This window comes from Geotrypetes seraphini, chromosome 2 (assembly GCF_902459505.1).
Source record: "Geotrypetes seraphini chromosome 2, aGeoSer1.1, whole genome shotgun sequence".
NCBI classification, from domain to species: Eukaryota; Metazoa; Chordata; class Amphibia; order Gymnophiona; family Dermophiidae; genus Geotrypetes; species Geotrypetes seraphini.
In genome coordinates this window covers 196619730-196639803 of record NC_047085.1, presented here as the reverse complement: position 1 = coordinate 196639803, position 20074 = coordinate 196619730, and the positions used below count along the sequence as shown (strand labels likewise).

The 20074-nt window shown below is 47.7% G+C and overlaps 1 protein-coding gene across 2 annotated transcripts in view; it reads right to left on the bottom strand.

Moving 5' to 3' along the window:
* RANBP9 (RAN binding protein 9) overlaps nucleotides 1-20074 on the bottom strand; it is a 153569-nt gene that overhangs the window by 77354 nt on the left and 56141 nt on the right. For both annotated transcript variants that reach the window (XM_033934627.1, XM_033934628.1), the window contains exon 3: nucleotides 6748-6800. In XM_033934627.1, coding sequence (XP_033790518.1) covers nucleotides 6748-6800 — 53 coding nt within the window. The remainder of the gene's footprint in view (nucleotides 1-6747; nucleotides 6801-20074) is intronic.

Sequence of the window (20074 nt, the reverse complement as noted above, 5' to 3'; positions counted from 1 at the left end):
CACTGGTAGAGCTCAGTAGTCTTCTGGAGTGTCTCAGTAAACTTCACCACAGAGCACATACTCATTTAGAGTTGATAAGCAGTTATGAGGGAGGTGAGCATGTGCAATCTGAAACAGCTTCTTCTAAAAGGCTCCAAATCCTTGACTCCCTCTCCAGGGGCAAAGAGGATGGAGTCCTCAAACTTTAAGCTATTTTGTGAGTAGATTTGGCCACCATGAAATGATGAGAAAGCTGTCACTTCTTGAATACCAGAGTCTTCTTAACTTCGAGTCAACCTTCTTGTTTATCTGCTGTACAGAGAGGAGGATGTTCCACATCATCTATACTAGCTTCAGGATTCTATGCAAGGGCAGTGTCACAGTTCCCAGTTCCTTCAAGGAATCAAACTGAATGATGGCCAATATCTCAGCCCTGGGCTCATGTTCAGTTTCCAAATCAAAAGGGACATATTTGGCCATCTTCTTAACAAAATCAAAGAATGAGAGCTGCTCTTGGGGAGATTTTCACCTCTCATATGGTTGGAAGGGGTCTGAGGGAAAGCCAAAGGATCCCTCCTCTGGTGCTTCCTCAGACACCCAAGATTGCCAAGAATATGACTCATAGAAGTACTCCCCTACAAACGTACGAACCTCTACAGGCCTTGAACAACCAACTTTTTGATCAGATCTGGGCATCGAGGCACCAGGGACCTCTAGGGCGCTAGAGAAGCTTCCTCCCCTAAATGACTGTAGATTGACACCAATGCAGCATGCATAAACTCCGATGCCCCATCAAGACCTTGACATCTATGCATTGCCTCTAGCATAGGCTGAATTGCTTCCATCCTTGGCATCAATGCCTTTGATATCACAGTCTCTTGCCAAACAAAGCAGCATTGCATCTCCTCCTGGAAGTGTTCATAAGCTACTCCTTGAGAGCTGTCACTGAAAACAATTGGGGACTCAGTGTGATCACATATTTCAGGAGACACATGGGATATAATCGAGGGCTGACACACCCTGTTCAATGTCTGGAAGGGTGAGCTGCCCTTATGTCAGGGGTGTTTTGAAGGTATCAGTGACCTCAATGCTCTTGGCGCTGTGCTCCGAGGGGAAGCTATGTCTCTACTTCTTGGCCTCCCTTAGCACCAAAGAGGATGAATCCTTCCTGGTCCTCAGGATGGTGATCGGAGGATGTCCAATATCTTTAGTCTCCGCTGACATTTGATGTTGAGGAAGGTCAAGGACCCTTGATGCATCCCCAATATCTGAAGCAGCTCCTGGAGACATTGAGACCAATGCTCTCTATGTTGTCAATGGACCAGACTTTTTAGCATCAAACTTTTTTTGCGCTGCTTCTCAACCTCTGATGCCTTTTCTTGACTTCTGCACAGAGTTTACAAGAGAAGGAATCATGATCAGGTCCCAAACCAAATCCGCGTGGAGAACCCAAATCAAACTATATAACATCAAACTCAAGGAAAAGCGCAAAACATACTACACTAAGCTAATTGGTACAAACACCTCCGACACAAAAACACTCTTCAACTTAGTAAAAAAACTTACGGACACAAAACCATTCCTTGCCACTCAAGGCAACAAAACACCAACAGCTTCCCAACTAGCAGACCATTTCAAACACAAAATCATCAAAATCAGAACTACCTTCAACAACTCAACTACCACACACGATGAGATAATAACAACCCCCACAACGGAAGAAGCCATAACTGCAGACAGAACATGGTCCACCTTCCCAACTCTATAATGGCCTGATTTGAACCGACTATACAAAAAATACAGCCACACCTCATGCGACTTGAACTACTGCCCATCTTATCTACTTACAAATGCCTCCCCTAAATTCAAAACCAGCCTCACGCAATGGATACAAAGCACTCTCATAGAAGGCCAATTCCCGCAAGATCTTGGAGAAATTATAATCACACCTCTACTGAAAGACCAAAAAGGCCCTATAGACACACCTACCAACTATAGACCTATCGCTTCGATCCCATTATACGTCAAGCTGATTGAAGGACTGGTGGCTCAATACCTCACCAACTACCTAGCTGACCACAATATACTTCACTCATCTCAATCAGGATTTAGATCTTACCACAGCACGGAAACACTACTAGCAACACTACTGGACATACACGACAATACCTCAGTAAAGGACACAGGATCCTAATCATCCAACTAGATCTTTCCGCCGCCTTCGATCTAGTTGATCATACCATACTACTCCAGATACTGGATGCAATAGGGATCTCAGGGGTGGTTTATAACTGGTTCCAAGGATTCCTTAAAACAAGAACGTACAGAGTTAAGATAAATGATACGAAATCTAACCCATGGTCAAACCCATGCAGAGTCCCGCAGGGATCCCCACTATCACCCATTCTATTCAATCTCTACATCTCTTCCCTCGGTACCATCCTAGACAACCTAAATGTAACATCATTCAGCTACGCAGACGACATAACTATTCTCCTCCCCTTCGAATCCCAAGACCACACCACAACAGGACACCTGGAAACAATACTGGATGAAGTAGAAAAATGGATGACAAACCACAAATTAAAACTAAACTCGGACAAAACCAAATTCTTAATGCTTGAAACGGACAAAAACCCATCCATAACAGACCTGGAAATTAAATCAATCAAATTCCCAATCCAAACCTCCCTCAAAATCCTGGGAGTGCTGATAGACAGATGCTGCACTATGCAGACCCAAATCAATAAAACTACTCAAAAACCATTCTTCACAATGCGCAACTTAAGAAAAATAAGGAAATACTTTGACAAAGAACACTACAGAATCATAGTACAATCCCTGGTACTAGGTCTTGTGGACTACTGCAATATCCTATATCTATCATGCCCTACAAACATGATCAAAAAACTACAGACCGTTCAGAACACAGCCCTCAGACTAATCTACTCCCTCGGAAAATTTGATCACATCACCAATGCCTACCTAGACTCACATTGGCTACCGATTCGAGCCAGAATTCAATTCAAACTATACTGTCTAATCTTCAAAGTAATCAACGGTACTGCACCTGCCTATCTAATCGATCGCCTAAACTATAACCTTCCACCCAGAACAAGAAGAACACTGACACCATTCTCATACCTACCACTCAATGGCACTCATCGTAAAAAGCTTTACGATAACCTCATAGCAACGCATGCAGCAAAACTCGAACCCTCCATTACCCTATTAACCTCAACATCCGACTTCAAAGCATTCCGTAAAGAAATCAAAACGCTGCTATTCAAAAAGTATATACAAACTACCTAACCTCCCTCTCCTTTCCCCCTAGAAATCAAAACACTACTGTTTAATACCATTACAATCTTCCTAATCTCCCTCTCCTCCTCCACTTACACCGATTTACCTTCCAATGTTATTATGTCTATACACTCATTCTGTTATTAAGTCTATACCCTCAACCTGTATTCTCCAATGTCATGTACCCTCCTGGAAATGTCCAGTTCTCTTCCTGTGTAATCCGCTTTGAACCGCAAAGTACAAGCGGAATAGAAATCAGTAATGTAATGTAATGTAATGTAATCACTAGTTGTGTGTCTAGAGGACATAGCTCTTTTGTACTAGGTGCACTTCTTAAACCCACTGTGAACATTCTAGAACATATCCAGAAAAACAGCTGAGGCAAAAATCAAACAACTCAATTTAAACAAAAATCATCCTGAGAGCGCCTAGTGGGCCATGGAAAATAAAAAAAACTTTAAAAGTGCTGAACAAACCTTACCAGGAAAAACTGCAGGATGAGGCTCCATGTGAATACTTTCTGAGAAAAATAGACAAACTTCACTGAAAACGAGAAGCAAGCTGAAGAGGACCCAAACAGATGTTTGTCTTGCTACATGGAAAAACAAAGTCTGAGCTGACAGTGACAGGCAAGATGACATGCATGCAAAGTGCAGAGCTATCAAAAGGTTTCTATAAGATACTCTGGGTAGCATTCCTGCATAGGCTCCCACTTGACGACATCACCCAAATGTAAGAATATTTACATCTTTTTTTGTCCTTGGAAAATCCTGCTGCACCAGCCTGATTTGCACTCCTGCTGGAGGCAGAAAAATACTGACAGGATCCTGGCTGTATTTTTGTTCTCTGCCTTCATGGGCTCATAAGACATAACTCAATAGTCTAGCAAGATAAAGAAAAGGTTTTAAATACAACTGCACGGTTATAGCTGAAAAATAAGACAGCCTCTAAACTTTTTTTGGAGGGGAGGGTGGGCAAGGAAAAATGCTTCATGAATATGCAGAAGGTTCAAGTGTGAAATTACAGGGAAGACACAAGGTATTATGAATGTCTGCAATTATACTGTAGTTATGACCAGGGCTGAACACTACTCTATGTTGAGCCCTAAGCAAACAGATTTGTGGAACCCCTACCATGGTGCACCATTACTTTTTTTATATGCTCCCTTCTAAAAGTTACATTCATTTTCTATGCTCCCCCATCTGATATTTGAACTCACAGAATGGAGTCTCTAGTCCAGTCATGTTGGGAGAGAGAGTCCATTCTGGTAATTCTTTTGGCCCTGATGTTCAAGAGTCCCAGCCTGACTTGAACATTATACAGGGTCAGATGTTTCTATGGCAGTGTAGCTCTGAGAGGGCAATATTGGAAATGTTTTTAAGTAGGTTCAATAAGACCACCCTTTCATATCCCACCAACTCTTTTGCCTAAATCCTTCACAGTCTCTACATGGCTAAATAATAAAGTTAATTAAAATGAGCAAGCAAAAAAAAGAAAAAGTTGCCAGCAGAGTTTTGCAGGGCCATCAGATAAAAGTTGTTATCCCAGGGAGCACTGGTTCAAATTTGGTCAAATCTTGGTCTCGGGAGCTGAACACACTATTGTCCTTTCAGCTTAGAGAGTTCTCATATGGTGGCACTCCCCTAATTATCTGTTCAGGGACATGGATCTGGAATCTCCCAAACAGAGTGGTAGTCACAACTGATGTCAGTCTCAGTCTGAAAAAACAAGTGAAATGTGTCCTATACTGACTCTCAGAAACAGCCAGTATAAAAAAAAAAAAAAGAAAGAATTACATTATATCATTTGTAATACAGACTCAAAATCACATCACAAGAAAAAGAAACCAAAAAACTACCATCTTTTCTATCTAGTATGATACGATATATATTATAAAGATTATGAAAGTCAAAACATGCCTTTCTTATTTATTTATTTATTCAGACTTTTATCCCGTTCTCCCAGAAGCTCAGAACGGGTACTTTCTACTCCCTCTCTGTCAAAGTTACAGCTTTCAAGACCTTATAGTACCATATATTCTCGAATATTTGGCCCAAAAATGGGGAGTCTCATCCTATATTTGGGTCATCACCCAACCCCCTCCCGGACTTGATGCATGCCTCTGGTAGACCAGGACAGGAGGGATCCCTCCTGTCCCGGCAAACACTAACAATTTTTTTACACACACACCCCCTCCCTGTGTACCTTTTCTCGCATCCCTGGTGTTATGGGCAGGAGCGAACTTTGAGCCCCTTCTTCTCGCAGTACGATCTTGCAGCTAGCAGTGCATCAGCACGCAGGAGCGAACTTCGAGCTCCCGCTCAACCCTACACCACTCGCGAGAACTGGCGTCAGCCATTCAGCGAGCGGTGCAGGGCCAGGAAGGAGCTCGAGAAGCTCGCTCCTGCGTGCTTGTGCGCTGTTGGCTATGAGATTGGAGGACCAGAAGGTGGGGCGCAGTGAAAGGCAGGAGCGTGGAAAGTTCACTCCTACCCATGCACTGCTAGACCACCAGGGATGCGAGAAGAGGTATGTGTGTGTGGGGGAGGCGTTTAAAATAATTTTATTGGTCGGGACAGGAGACGGGAGGGATCTCTCCTGTCAAGGCCTACCACTAGACCAGAGGGGGAAGAGAGTACAGGGCAGGAAGGTGGGACAAGGTGCAGAGTCTTGCAGGGCAGGGAGGGAAGGGGACTAGGTGCAGAACCTGGTAGGGTAGGGAGGGAAGGGGCTGAGTGCGGAGCCTGGCAGGGGAGGGCTTGAGGGAGTGGACACTGGGTGCAGATCTTGGCAGGGCATGGTACTTGAATATTAAGCCCCGCCGTCTTATATTAAAGTCAACCATTCTTTCTCCTTTTGGGGGGGGAATGGGGAGTCTCAACCTATATTCAAGTATATACAGAATATGCCAACATTTCTGGATGATGTAGATGTACTGTGTGGACATTTCACAGCAACCCTGAGAGAACATCTAACCCAGCTCCACGGGAAGAACATCTTTAAACCTACCAGAGACTTTTCCATTCTATGGGCTTTCACAACAAAATTCAAATTTCTGACCAACTGACTTTCCGGCCAAAATTCAAATTGGTGGACTGCCCTGTTCCCAATCAGGTGAGTGAACCCACCATTTCCAAAGTCAGGCTGCAGACTTCGGAGCATACCCTGAAGAAAGCCACAGCATGATGACTGAAACGTCGGTTTCTACCTGACAAAGACGAAGCGAAACCTGGAAACCTGCAACAAGCATTTCACAGCAAGTTTTACTGCTCTTTTAGAAGACCTCATATGTGTTTTAATTTAAGATAACAATAGAGCAGCATGGTAATAGAATGAAGTCACCCTGACACAATAACAACCCTTGGAACCTTACCTCTACCCTAGTCAGCGGCACCAACTTTACTGTTTAGTTATTCTCATCACCATTGACAAACAGCAAACAGACCCATAATGTGTTAGACTTACCTGGTAGTCTGTTCATATTGACACCTTGGGCAGAAAGTCCAATTCCCATATATCTGCAACAAAAAAAGCTTAATTACTCATTTTCTGGTGTGGCTGTACAGAGCTTTACATTTATTAGCACTTATGCCCTACATTAGAGCACAGTTACTTACCTTAACAGGTGTTATCCAGGGACAGCAGGCAGATATTCTCACTGATGGGTGATGTCACCGACGGAGCCCCAGTACAGACACTTTAAAAGTGCATTGCCACTTTAAGAACCTAGAAAGTTCGATAGTCCACACTGCACATGCGCGAGTGCCTTCCCACCCGACGTAGGCACACGGTCCCTCAATTACGATAAGCCAGCTAAGAAGCCAACCCGGAGAGATGGGTGGGATGTGAGAATATCTGCCTGCTGTCCCTGGATAACATCTGTTACGGTAACTAACTGTGCTTTATCAGGACAAGCAGGCAGCATATTCTCACTGATGGGTGACCTCCAAGCTAACAGAATGGAATGATGGGAGAGTTGGCCTTTAGGAAAATAAATTTTGTAATACATATTGGCCGAAATGTCCATCCCTTCTGGAGAAAGAGTCCAGACAGTAGTGAGAAGTGAAGGTATGAACTGAGGACCAGGTGGCAACTTTACATATGTGCCCCAAGGCATAAGGAGAAGTGTCTGTCATGATGATCTTGTGATGAGGGGGCAAGTGAAAAAGGAGACCTCTGGAAAGATTGGATGAGGTCATCCACCAGCGACGCGACTGCAGAAGAGACGATGTCAGAGATATGTGCTGTGAAAGACGGTCCATCACTTGAAACCACTGGGAAGCTAGAGTCCACTGAGGAGTGTGACGATGAAGTCTTGCCAGTGGTGTGACATGGACAGTTGAAGCCATGTGGCCTAGAAGAACCATCATGTGTCTGGCAGAGATGATTTGCAGAGGAAGCAATTGCTGACAGAGACGGATGAGAATCTGAAGTCGATCTGGTGGAAGAAACGCTCTCATGAGAGTGGTGTCTAGGATTGCCCCAATGAACAGAAGTCGCAAAGTCGGAATGAGATGTGATTTGGGGAAGTTGACTTCGAATCCCAGAATCTGAAGAAAAGAAATGGTCTGAGATGTTGTGTGGACCACTTCCTGAGATGAAACCGCCTTGATCAACCAGTCGTCCAGGTAAGGAAAGACTTGAAGGCCATGTGATCGGAGAGATGCGGCCACTACAATCAGGCACTTTGTGAATACTCTGGGAGAAAATGCCAGGCCGAAGGGAAATACTTTGTATTGGTAATGACAGCGATTGATCTGAAACAGGAAGCCGGATGAATCAGGATATGTGTATAGGCTTCTTTGAGGTCTAGGGAGCATAGCCAGTCATTCTGATTGAGAAGATAAAGCAGAGCAAGTAAAACCATCCTGAATTTCTCCTTTACTAGAAATTTGTTGAGAGCTCCGAGATCCAAGATGGGTCTCAGCCCCCCAGTCTTCTTGGGTACTAAGAAGTAACGGGAATAGAATCCCCAGCCCTACTGATCGAGAGGAACTTCCTCGATGGCATTCAGCAGAAGACGGGACTGCACCTCCTACAGAAGAAGGGAGGACTGAGCAGGGTCCAAAGTAGACTCTCTTGGAGGAATGTCTGATGGGAGAGACTGGAAATTGAGAGAGTAACCCTGACGAATGATGTTGAGGACCTAAAGATCCAAGGTTATGAGTTCCCATCGACTGATGAACAACTGAAGACGACCTCCGATAGGCTGAGGCAAGGGTTGAGAAATGAGTAGACTGGCATGTTGAGGACCCAAAGATCCAAGGTTATGAGTTCCCAACGATTGATGAACAACTGTATTGCAGTATATAAGCTGTTATTATTATTATTATTAACTGAAGACGACCTCCGATAGGCTGAGGCAAGGGTTGAGAAATGAGTAGACTGGCTATGCTCCAAAGAAACAAGTCAAAAAGGCTGTGTAGCTTTAGGCTTCACAGCCTGTTGTTTTTGCTGTTAGCGTAGTTGGTGCTGCTGGTGTTGTCTTTGTCTGCGAGGTTGAGACTGAGGTGGCTGTAAAGGTCTAACAGCAAAACTGCGCTGATAGGAAGACTGTTGTCTGAAAGGACAAGCAGGTGGAGGCTTTTTCTTGTTCTTAACCAAAGTATCCCACCTTGTTTCATGAGCTTACAACTTTTGGGTGGTGGTATCTAAAGACTCCCCAAAAAGTTCATCGCCCAAACAAGGAGCATTGGCCAGACGATCTTGGTGGTTAACATCTAGCTCAGATAACCTAAGCCAAGCTAAGCGTTGCATAGCCACAGATATGGCTGTTGCTTGAGATGTGAGCTCAAAAGTGTCATAAATATAGTGCACCAAAAACTCTCAATTGCAGCAAACTAGAGATGTACTGCTGCAAAACAGGAACCTTACGCTCAGGTAAGTATTTTTGTAGGTAGACACTTGCTTAACTATGTGTTTAAGATAGAAGGAAAAATGGAAAGCATAATTTTCGGACTGGTTGGCAAGTGTGGCATTTTGAAATAAACACTTGCCAAATCAGTCCATGGTCTTATCTTCTCTGCCAGGAGGGACAGAAGCATAAACACTGGCCACTGCAGATTTTTAAAGAGTGGACTCCACCAGGAGAGACTCATGAGGGAGCTGAGGCTTGTCAAAGCCAGGAATTGCAACCACTCTATAGAGGGAATCAAGTTTACGAGGAGCCCCAGGAATAGTCAAAGAAGTTTCAAGATTTTTATAATAAGCCTCCCTTAGAATATCATGAAGAGGGAGCTTAAGAAACTCTTTAGGTGGCTGTTCATAATCCAACGCATCCAAAAATGCTTTAGATTTTTTGGAATCAGCCTCTAGAGGGATAGAAAGTGCCTCTGACATTTCCCTCAAAAATTTGGAAAAAGATGTCTGTTCTTGTTTTGGAACAGGCTCTTGAAAAGAATCTTCATTAGAAGAGGCCTCATCATCGGTCAAAACAGGCTCTTCAGAATCTTCCCAGAGATCTGAGTCCCGTGTCGGTGGAAGATGACGTCGAGAACTGGGTGTCGATGGCTCCACATGTTTCATCTTCTTCAAGGATTTCCCTGATTTGACCGACATCGCCTCGGGAGATGTGTGTGAACAAGAACGATGTCGAGCTGAATCCGATATCACACCTGAAAAGAAGTCCGCCGGCACTGAAGAAGGTTTTCGTTCAGGTGCCGAGGCAGTAGACACCGGTTCTACAAAAGCCGATGTCGACAAGAAAGGTTCAGACCTGACCGGTGCCGTAAGGGTCGATGCCGATAGCAAAGGCTTAGACCGGACCGGAGAAGCAAGGGTCGATGCTGACAACAAAGGCTCAGACTGGACCAACACCAGAGAAACCGGGGTCGCCATGACAGGGAGTAAGAGTTGTAACTGCTCCTGCAATTGGACTTGCAGCACTGTTGTAATTTTCTCCTCAAGAGTTTGCATCGGTACCGCTGGCTTTTTTTGCCGGTACCTTCGGTACCACTTTGTGCTCCGGAGATGAGGAAGCCGATGACGAGGCACTCACCTCAATTGGAGCCGAGCGTTTCTTAGGACGCCTCGAGGTCTGCAGGACTTGGCTCACTGCTGAAGTGACCCGAGGGCCTGAAGGGGTAGGGGAAGGCTTCTTAGTCGGCTTACCCACTGGCTGCAACACCGAGGTGGAGTCCTGCGACATCGACTTTGGTGTGGATTCCGATGCCGGAACCGATGCCAGATCTCCCTCCATACTGAACCCGAAAAGCAAACATTGTTGAATTTGACGATTCTTGAGGGTCCTCTTTTGAAGAGAAGAACAATGGGTACACGAATTAGCCCTGTGGTCTGGCCCCAAACACTGGAGGCACCCGCGATGCGGGTCAGTAAGGGAAATAGGGCGAGCACACTATTTGCACTTTTTAAAACCTATTTGCGGACGGAACATGGATGGAAAGATGGCCTCGTCAAAATCAAAAGTCGAGGCTTGAAGCGTAGAAGAGGACCCGTCGGACTGCGAACGCAAAAAAGTTAAAAAAAAAAAAAATTATTTATTTATTTTTTTTACTTTAAACTAAAAGAAAACGAAAGCTGACAAAAAAGTCAGAAAAAAAAGCCACATGAGGGAGAAGGCAGCAAAAAAATATCAACGACCGTTGAAATGCGACTTCGGGTTTTTGCAGCCCAAATGCATGACCTTGCATTTCTTAGCATTAAATTTTAGCTGCCAAATTTCAGACCATTCTTCAAGCTTCGCTAGGTCTTTCTTCATGTTATTCACACCATCCGGTGTGTCTGCTCTATTGCAAACTTTGGTATCATCTGCAAAGAGGCAAATCTTACCCGTCATCCCTTCAGCAATATTGTTTATTGAGATGAAATTCAATGACTACTTTTGGGAGGAACCTTGGATGGGTGCGAAGCACAACTTTGTCATGATGAAACACTGTGAGCCTTGAATCCGCCACCAGTGCTTGAAGTTCACTTACTTTTTGAGCAGAGATAAGAAAAGCCACTTTCCAAGTGAGGTATTTTAGATGAGCTGAAGACATTAGCTCAAAAGGAGGCTTCATAAGTCTAGCATGAACAACAGTGAGATCCCAAACTATTGGAGGTGGTTTGACATTGAACAGTCCTTTCATGAATCTGAACACAAGAAGATGAGCAGTTAGAGGTTTACCATCAACCGGGCTATGAAAAGCATTGATAGTATCGAGATGAACTCTAATTGAAGTTGACTTGAGGCCTGATGGATAGATGTAGAATATAATCCAATACTGAAGATATAGAGCTGGATTTAGCATCATGATGAGGAAGAGTACACTAATTGGAAAACCGTGTCCATTTCTACTGTGTAGACGAGGTTGGGGTTTTTTTAAAAAATTAATAATTTTTATTGAAGTATTTCTTTTGTGTACATACAAAACTCAACAACAATACAGCAGACCAAGCAAGGTCATTCATGTTAATCCTTCATGGAGACCTAAGAGATCCAAACCTCTCACCGAAAGTGCCTCCCCTCTGAATCCTGCACTCCAGCGTCAAAATTTCAAAAGAGAACTCCTAGCTCTTTGCGACAGACTCTACCAGACAGGAGCCCAGATTCTCATAAATTTCCTCCACTGACCAGAACCACCCATTTGGACATCCAAATGTTCAAATTTTAACAAGGTAAACATTTCGTTTCTTCACGTAGTAATGGTGGACGCCTCAACTTGGCGCCACAACAAAAGGATACATTTCCTAGCAAGGAGGCTTTTTGCAGTAACAAATTTTCCCCTCTAGACAAACCCAAAGTAACAACCTAAGAAAAGAGCAGAACATCTGCCTGCAAAGGAATCTGCTTTCGCAAAACAGTCTGTAAATATTGTGCAACAAAGGACCAAAAAGCACAGTTACTTACCGTAACAGGTGTTATCCAGGGACAGCAGGCATATATTCTCACATGTGGGTGACGTCATCTACGGAGCCCCGGCACGGACAGCTTTTCAAGCAAACTTGATTGAAGTTTCAAGTTTGCACACTGCACCACGCATGTGCATGCCTTCTCGCCCACTAGAGGGCGCATCCCACCTCGTGGTCCTCAGTTCCATAACTAGCAAGGAAGCCATCCCCGGGGAGGCGGGCGGGTTGTGAGAATATATGCCTGCTGTCCCTGGATAACACCTGTTACGGTAAGTAACTGTGCTTTATCCCAGGACAAGCAGGCATGATATTCTCACATGTGGGTGACCTCCAAGCTAACCAAAACAGGGCAGGTGGGAGGATGGCAATTTAGGAAAACAGATTTTGCAATACTGACTGGCCAAACCGGCCGTCACTCCTGGATAGAGTGTCCAGACAGTAATGAGAGGTGAATGTATGAACCGAAGACCAAGTGGCAGCCTTACATATGTCCTCCATCGGAGTGGATCGGAGAAAAGCTATCGAAGCTGCCATTGCTCGGACCTTGTGACCCGACCCGGGGAAGGAAGGCCAGCCTGAGCGTAGCAAAAGGAAATGCAAGCGGCCAACCAGTTAGACAGAGTGCGCTTGGAAACTGGATGCCCTAATCGATTGGGATCGAAGGACAAAAACAATTGAGGGACCTTCCGATGAGACCTGGTGCGTTGAAGATAATATGCCAACGCCCTCTTACAGTCAAGCGTGTGAAGCGCCGTCTCGCCAGGATGGGAGTGGGGCTTCGGGAAGAACACAGGAAGGACAATGGACTGATTGAGGTGGAAGTCAGAAACAACTTTAGGTAAAAACTTAGGATGGGTGCGGAGAACCACCTTGTCGTGATGAAAGACAGTGAAAGGAGGGTCCGCAACCAAGGCTTGCAACTCCCCAATCCGCCTGGCGGAGGTGAGGGCAATCAGAAACACCGCCTTCCAAGTCAGAAATTTCAAGAGGGACTTGTTGAGTGGCTCAAAAGGGGGTTTCATCAGTTGAGCCAGAACTACATTCAAGTTCCACACGACAGACGGAGGCTTAAGAGGGGGGCAAACCCTGAGTAACCCTTTCATGAAGCGTGTCACCAAGGGATGGAGTGACAGAGGGCGTCCCTCCAGAGGTTGGTGGAAAGCAGAAATCGCACTGAGATGAACCCGCACCGAAGTGGTTTTCAAGCCGGAGCGCGACAAATGAAATAAATATTCTAAAACCGAGGATACCGGAACTGATACCGGATCCAGGTGAAAAGACGAACACCAGGTGGAAAACCTGGTCCATTTCTGCGCATAGCAAAGCCTCGTCGAGATCTTGCGGGAGGCTTCCAACACCTCCTTCACCGATTGAGACAGGTCCGGAGGAGTCAGGGAACAAGAAACCAGGCTGTCAGGTGCAATGACTGCAGATTGGGATGTAACATGGATCCTTGACTCTGAGACAGCAGAGAAGGAGAGACAGGCAGGGGAAGAGGCTCCCTGGCACTGAGCTGGAGCAGCAGGGAGAACCAGTGCTGACGCGGCCACCGAGGTGCTATGAGAATCATCGTGGCCGTGGACGATTTTAGGTGTACCAATGTTCGCATGATCAGAGGGAACGGAGGGAATGCATACAGGAACCTCCCTTCCCAGTCGAGTAGGAAGGCATCCGCTTCCAGACGGTCCTGCGAGTACATCCGAGAACAATATAGTGGTAGTTTGTGTGTCTCCGGAGAGGCAAACAGATCCACCTGTGGCGTTCCCCAGCGAGCGAAAACCTCGCGTAGAACTGCTGAGTGTAGGGTCCACTCGTGCGGTTGCAGAAGTCGACTGAGTTTGTCCGCCAGGCAATTCCGTTCTCCTTGGATGTAGACCGCCCGGAGGAAGATGTTCCGGGAGGCCGCCCACTCCCAGAGGCGAAGAGCTTCGGAGCAGAGGGGCCATGACCCCGTTCCTCCCTGCTTGTTCACATAATACATTGCCACCTGATTGTCCGTGCGGACGAGGACCACCTGGTCCTGCAATATGTGAACGAAGGCTCGAAGTGCTAGGAAGATGGCCCGCAGCTCTAGCACGTTGATATGACACTGACGGTCTTCTGCCGACCACAGGCCCTGCGTGCGAAGACCGTCGAGGTGGGCTCCCCACGCGTACTCCGAGGAGTCCGTGGTCAGGACCTTGCGAAAAGGCGGAGTGCGGAACAATAGCCCCATGGACAGATTTGAAGAGTCTGTCCACCAACGCAGCGATTTCCGCAAGGGCGGAGTCACCGAAATGAGGCGAGACACCGGGTCGCACTCCTGACGCCACTGGGACGCGAGGGTCCACTGAGGGATCCTCAGATGTAGCCTCGCAAACGGCGTGACATGTACCGTCGAGGCCATATGGCCCAGCAGCATCATCATGCGCTTGGCCGACACCCTCGACAGTTGAGAGACCTGGTGGCTCATCCGTACCAAGGCTTCCAACCGCTGGGTCGGCAGGTAGGAGCGTAGGCGCACCGTGTCCAGCACCGCACCTATGAATTGAAGAGACTGCGATGGCCTCAACTGAGACTTTGGAAAGTTTATCTCGAACCCGAGAGTTTGCAGGAAGGCAATAGACTGTCGGGTCGCTGAGATAACCCCCTCCCTGGTCGGGGCTTTGATGAGCCAATCGTCCAGGTAAGGGAACACGTGGAGTCCACGTGACCTGAGGGCTGCTGCAAACCACCACCATGCACTTCGTGAATACTCGTGGGGACGCGGCCAGGCCGAAGGGCAGTACCCTGTACTGGAGGTGGAGGTCCCCCACCTGGAATCGTAAGAATCTTCGACAGGCGGGGTGCACCGGAACATGGGTGTATGCTTCCTTCAGGTCGAGGGAGCACATCCAGTCCCCTTCCTCCAAGAGGGGATACAGAACCGGGAGAGATAGCATTCGAAACTTCTCCCAGGCCAGGAATTTGTTGAGCTTCCTGAGGTCCAGTATGGGGCGCAGGTCCCCGGTCTTTTTTGGGACCAAAAAGTAGCGGGAGTAAAACCCCGTACCCCACTGGTCCTTGGGGACCGGCTCGACCGCCCGAAGCTTCAAGAGGGCTTTGGCTTCGGTTATAAGGGTCGGTAGCTGCGAACGGTTGCAGGGGACTAAACTTGGGGGACTGTCCGGCGGCGAGGACACAAAGTTGAGCGAGTAGCCCTCGGAGACGATCCGGAGCACCCAAGCGTCTGAGGTAATCCCGGTCCATGCCTCCCGGAAGGACCGAAGACGGCCCCCGATAGGAAGGGGTTCCTGTGAAAGTGCGGAGGGGAACCCGCCCCGTCCGCTCAGCCCGTCAAAAGGAAGGCGCTGGCTTAGAAGGGCCCTGCGCCGGGGCTTGGGTTTGTCCCCCTCTGCCTCGCTGAGACGGACGTCTCGGAGGCGGTCTCGAGAAAGCCGGGGTCGACTTCTGAGGGTATCGGCGCGGCGGAGGCCGAAAGGGTTTCTGCGGCGGGGGCCTAGGTTTGGGGCGGACCAGGGATGCTAGAGAGCGCTCCTGTTCCGACAAGCGCTTGGTCGCCGCATCCAATGACTCATCGAATAACTCGGACCCCACACAAGGCAAGTCTGCCAGGCGTTCCTGCAGGTTTGGGTCCATGTCGAGGGTGCGAAGCCAGGCCAAGCGGCGCATGGCCACCGCGAGGGCCGACACCCTCGAAACCAGCTCAAAGGCGTCGTACACTGCATGGAATAGGTACAACCGCAATTGAGACAGGTTGGACATAAACTTATCGAATCCTGCTCTTTGGGAGTCCGGTAACGAGTTTCGATATTGAGGAAGGTCCTTCACCATACCACGCAAATAGGAGGAAAAGGTGAAGGCGTAATTTAGAACCCTGGTGGCCATCAGGGAATTTGAATAGAGGCGACGGCCAAACTTGTCCAGGGTCCGCCCCTCCCTGCCTGGTGGAACCGCCGCAGAAACCCGTGAGGGCTGTGATTTTTTAAGAGCAGACTCCACCAGAAGAGACTGGTGTGAGAGCTGCGCCTTATCGAACCCTTTAGGGGGAATCGTCCTATACTTCGATTCCATTTTTGAAGGCACAGACGTGACTGTAAGAGGGTTTGACAAGTTCTTCAGCCAGGTTTGCAGAAGGACACTGTTGAGAGGGAGTCTAGGCACCTCCCTAGGAAGAGTGGGGAGGTCCTGTTCCTCCAAAAATTCTTTGGAATACCGAGAGCCTACCATCAGGTCAATCCCCAGGGCTTGGGCCATGTCCTGAACGAAGGATGAAAATGAGGACGGCCTAGCCTGGGGAGAGGGGGTTCTCGACCGCCCCACCGAGGAGAGGGGGGAGGCCTCATGGGAATAATGAGGATCCCTAACCGATCCCGAATCCCAGGATCCCCTCTCGAGGGCCCTCGAGGGGGAAGGGGAAGTTATCCTCCTCGCAGAACCCTTGGGTGAGGACCCAGGGGTTCGTGGGACACTCTCCCGTTTCCTCGGCGAGGCGGCCCGGGAAGACTTCCCATGGGGTGAGCGGAGGAGCCTCGGGTTGTCGAGGCGCAACTCCGACACCTGCAGCGCCTCGCCCCCGAACGACGAGGAACGGTCGCGCCGAGGCGAGCCTCGGGGCCGCTTAGACTTCCTCGATCGACGCCCCGTCCGAGGTCGCGTCGAGGGCGAGGCGTGTCTGGAAGACCCGGAGGAAGAGGAGGAAAGACGGCGCACTCTGCGCAACTTTTCTTTGGGCCTTACACTCCGCTCAGGGGGTTCCCCCGAGGTCGAGGTCCGGGGCGGGGCCGAGACCGAGGTGAACGGGGCCACAGTACCCGAGACCGAGGTCGCCGAGGCCGGGGCTCCCGAGGGAGCCGAGGCCGGGGCCTCCGAGACCGAAGGCGCCCAGGCCGAGGTCGAGGCCGCCGGAACCGCAGCACGCTGCAACACTTCCAGGGCTCCCGACAGCTCCGATGAGATCAGAGCTCGGAGGAGATCCTGGAAGGCCGGAATCCCCACGAAGGTGGGGAGTTCCGAGTCCGGGGCACACTCCCTGGAGGGCGACCTCGGTCTCGAGTATTCCCTCGGGGTGTGCGGAGTCGAGGTCCGATGCGGGGCCGGGGTCGACCCACCCGCCTTGGCCTGACTCGAGGATGGCTTCTTTGCTGAAGGGGATGGAACAGAGGACTTACCCGAAGCTTGCTTCACTGACGACGCCTTCGAGGAAGAGGGCCGAGGCGAGGCCGAGGCCCCCGAGGACGCCGAGGCCGAGGTCAAGGCCGGGGCCGAAGCCGAGGCCGACGTCGAGGCCTTAGGCGGTGCGTCGACGGCGAACAATTCGGCCATTCTTGCCTTACGGCGACGGAGGGCCCTGTTTTGGAAGGTAGCACAGCGATCACACGAGTCTGTCGGATGTTCGGGCCCAAGACAGACAATGCACCACCGGTGAGGGTCAGTGATGGAAAGCAACCTCTCACACCGGCTGCACTTTTTGAATCCCGTAACAGGACGGGACATCCACGAAGAAAAAGAAGAAGGCCGGGAACGTACCGACGTCCCGCGGCCACGGATTCCGGGAGCCCCCGGAGCCCGAGGAAAAACGAAAGACTTTTTTTTTTTTTTAAAAGGAACCGAAAAGAAAAACAGCACCGCGAACTAATTCGAAGGGAAAACAAACTAAACGCGGCAGCTAGAAGGCAAAAACACTGGAGCTCAGATCCACAGGGCTTTCTTGCTCCGCGGAAAAATTTGAACTGAGGACCACGAGGTGGGATGCGCCCTCTAGTGGGCGAGAAGGCATGCACATGCGTGGTGCAGTGTGCAAACTTGAAACTTCAATCAAGTTTGCTTGAAAAGCTGTCCGCGCCGGGGCTCCGTAGATGACGTCACCCACATGTGAGAATATCATGTCTGCTTGTCCTGGGATAAAAATTTGTACAATAGTTTTGATACATACCAAGATCCTTATTAGTAATATAAATGGGAAAGTCTGCATCACATAAACCCACTTGGGGAACAAAACCATTTTATAGAGGGCAATTTGACCCCTTAAAGACAAAGGAACACAAGTCCAAAGACCCAAAAGATCCCTCGTCCTTCCCAGTTAACACAGTAAAATTTTCCCTGATGGCTTGGGATAAATTGCCAGTTATATATACCCCCAAATATTTAAATTTATGTGCCACCTTTCGCAAAGGAATTGGGAATCATCCAGTCTAAGAGTCTAAAGAAGTATTCAAGCATATATGAACTGGACATGAGTTCCAAAGCATAGGTCCATTAACTGAAAAAATTGACTGCCGAACCTGCTCATGAACTATTCCTTGTGTGTAGGAATTACTAATCAATTATGTTCTGCAGAACGAAGAACTCTTTGTGGAATGTAAGATATAAGATGATGTAAAAGATAGGATGATTCATTTGATTTCATCTCACCAGTCCTTTCCTTATATCTCCTAGTATATTTGAATATAAAAAGGAATGAAGATAATGAAAGATTAGGCTCTTACCTTTTCTAATCATCTTTCTTGTAAATCCACACGTTATTCCAGGACCTATGGGTTATTTCCCTCTACCTGCCAGGATTTTGTACGAAGCCTCAAAATTTCAGAGAATTAAACCCCTCCCCCTCATACCTCATCACTGTGCCAGTGCCTCATTTCCTCAGTCAGTGTAAAAGCAGCCAGGAACATCTGTAGAGGACAAAAACAAGAGAAGGGAACAGGGAAAACTTCCCCAAGTAAACCTGAACGACAAAACAATGCTATATGGAGAATCCAAAGCATCAAGGAGTTCTGTTCTGGGCTAAGTGTCTGTTTCCCATTTGACAGGTAGAGCTTTTCCTGTCTGATATACTTGGTAAAGGAAAGTCCCTCAGGAGGAGATCTTCTAGAAGGAGGAAGAGACGGATCTAAAGGGATACTATAAGATTCAGGAGCAGATAATGTAGGCTCATATTCAGTATCCGTATGATGATGAGACAGGTCAGTATCAACTTCTTGTACTCCATGAGATTCTCTGTAGGATGAAGATTTCTTAGGTGGAGACCACCGATGAATGTGACAGCATCAAGAAGAACTTCAATAACTTCGGTACCAATCCGATGACGAGCAACATGATCTTTTGGATCTGGAAGCATATGATGCTGAGAACATTGATGCTGAGAACAGATACGATGTAGAGCGGCGCCTCAATGCAGACCTGTAATCTGTACCACGTGGCCTTGGAGTGCTACACTCAGGCTGGGCTGGTACCGAAGAAGTTGATGTAAGCACCAGCGTCAAGTGCAACTTAAAATACTTGGTCAGTGCAACTTAAAATTGAGCTCCCTCCAGAAAAACTCGTTGAGTTGTTCCTTGAAGACTTGCATGGTACCCTTGGCTCAACAGCCAGAACCATTGGTGCTGCAGGGTATTGAGGGGCGGGAGACCTCAATGAGATTCAGCCTACACTTACGGAGATCGATAGTGTTAATGCTTGGCCTGCATCGAAGGAATCAATGCTGTAGAGTTCTGCGACGCTTGCTGGGTAGAAGATGGATTCTTAGCTGGCTTGCCCAATGGAGGAATAGCTTCCGATGTCCATGGTTGAGCCAAACAGCTTCTCCTGCTGAATACATTGAGCCTTCAACGAGTGTTTCAGTAATGTAGAACAATAAATACAAATGTCTACTTGATGCTCAGGCCCCAAACTCTGTAAGCACCAACTGTGCAGGTCAGTGATTGAAATAGGGTGCTGGCACTGACAACATTTTTTGAAATCGCTCGAAGGTGGACAGAAAAACTCTTATGATGAAAAGGAAAATGAGACCTGCCGATGTAAGAAAAAAGGGCCAAAAGGCCCGACAGGCACAAAATAAAAAAAATAAAAAAATATATATATTATTTTGTTTTTTTACAGACCAAAGAATAAATGAAAATAAAACAATAAAGAAAGCTGAAGGGCCAAAAATAGAAAAATGTTGACAGGAAGGCAATGCGCTTTG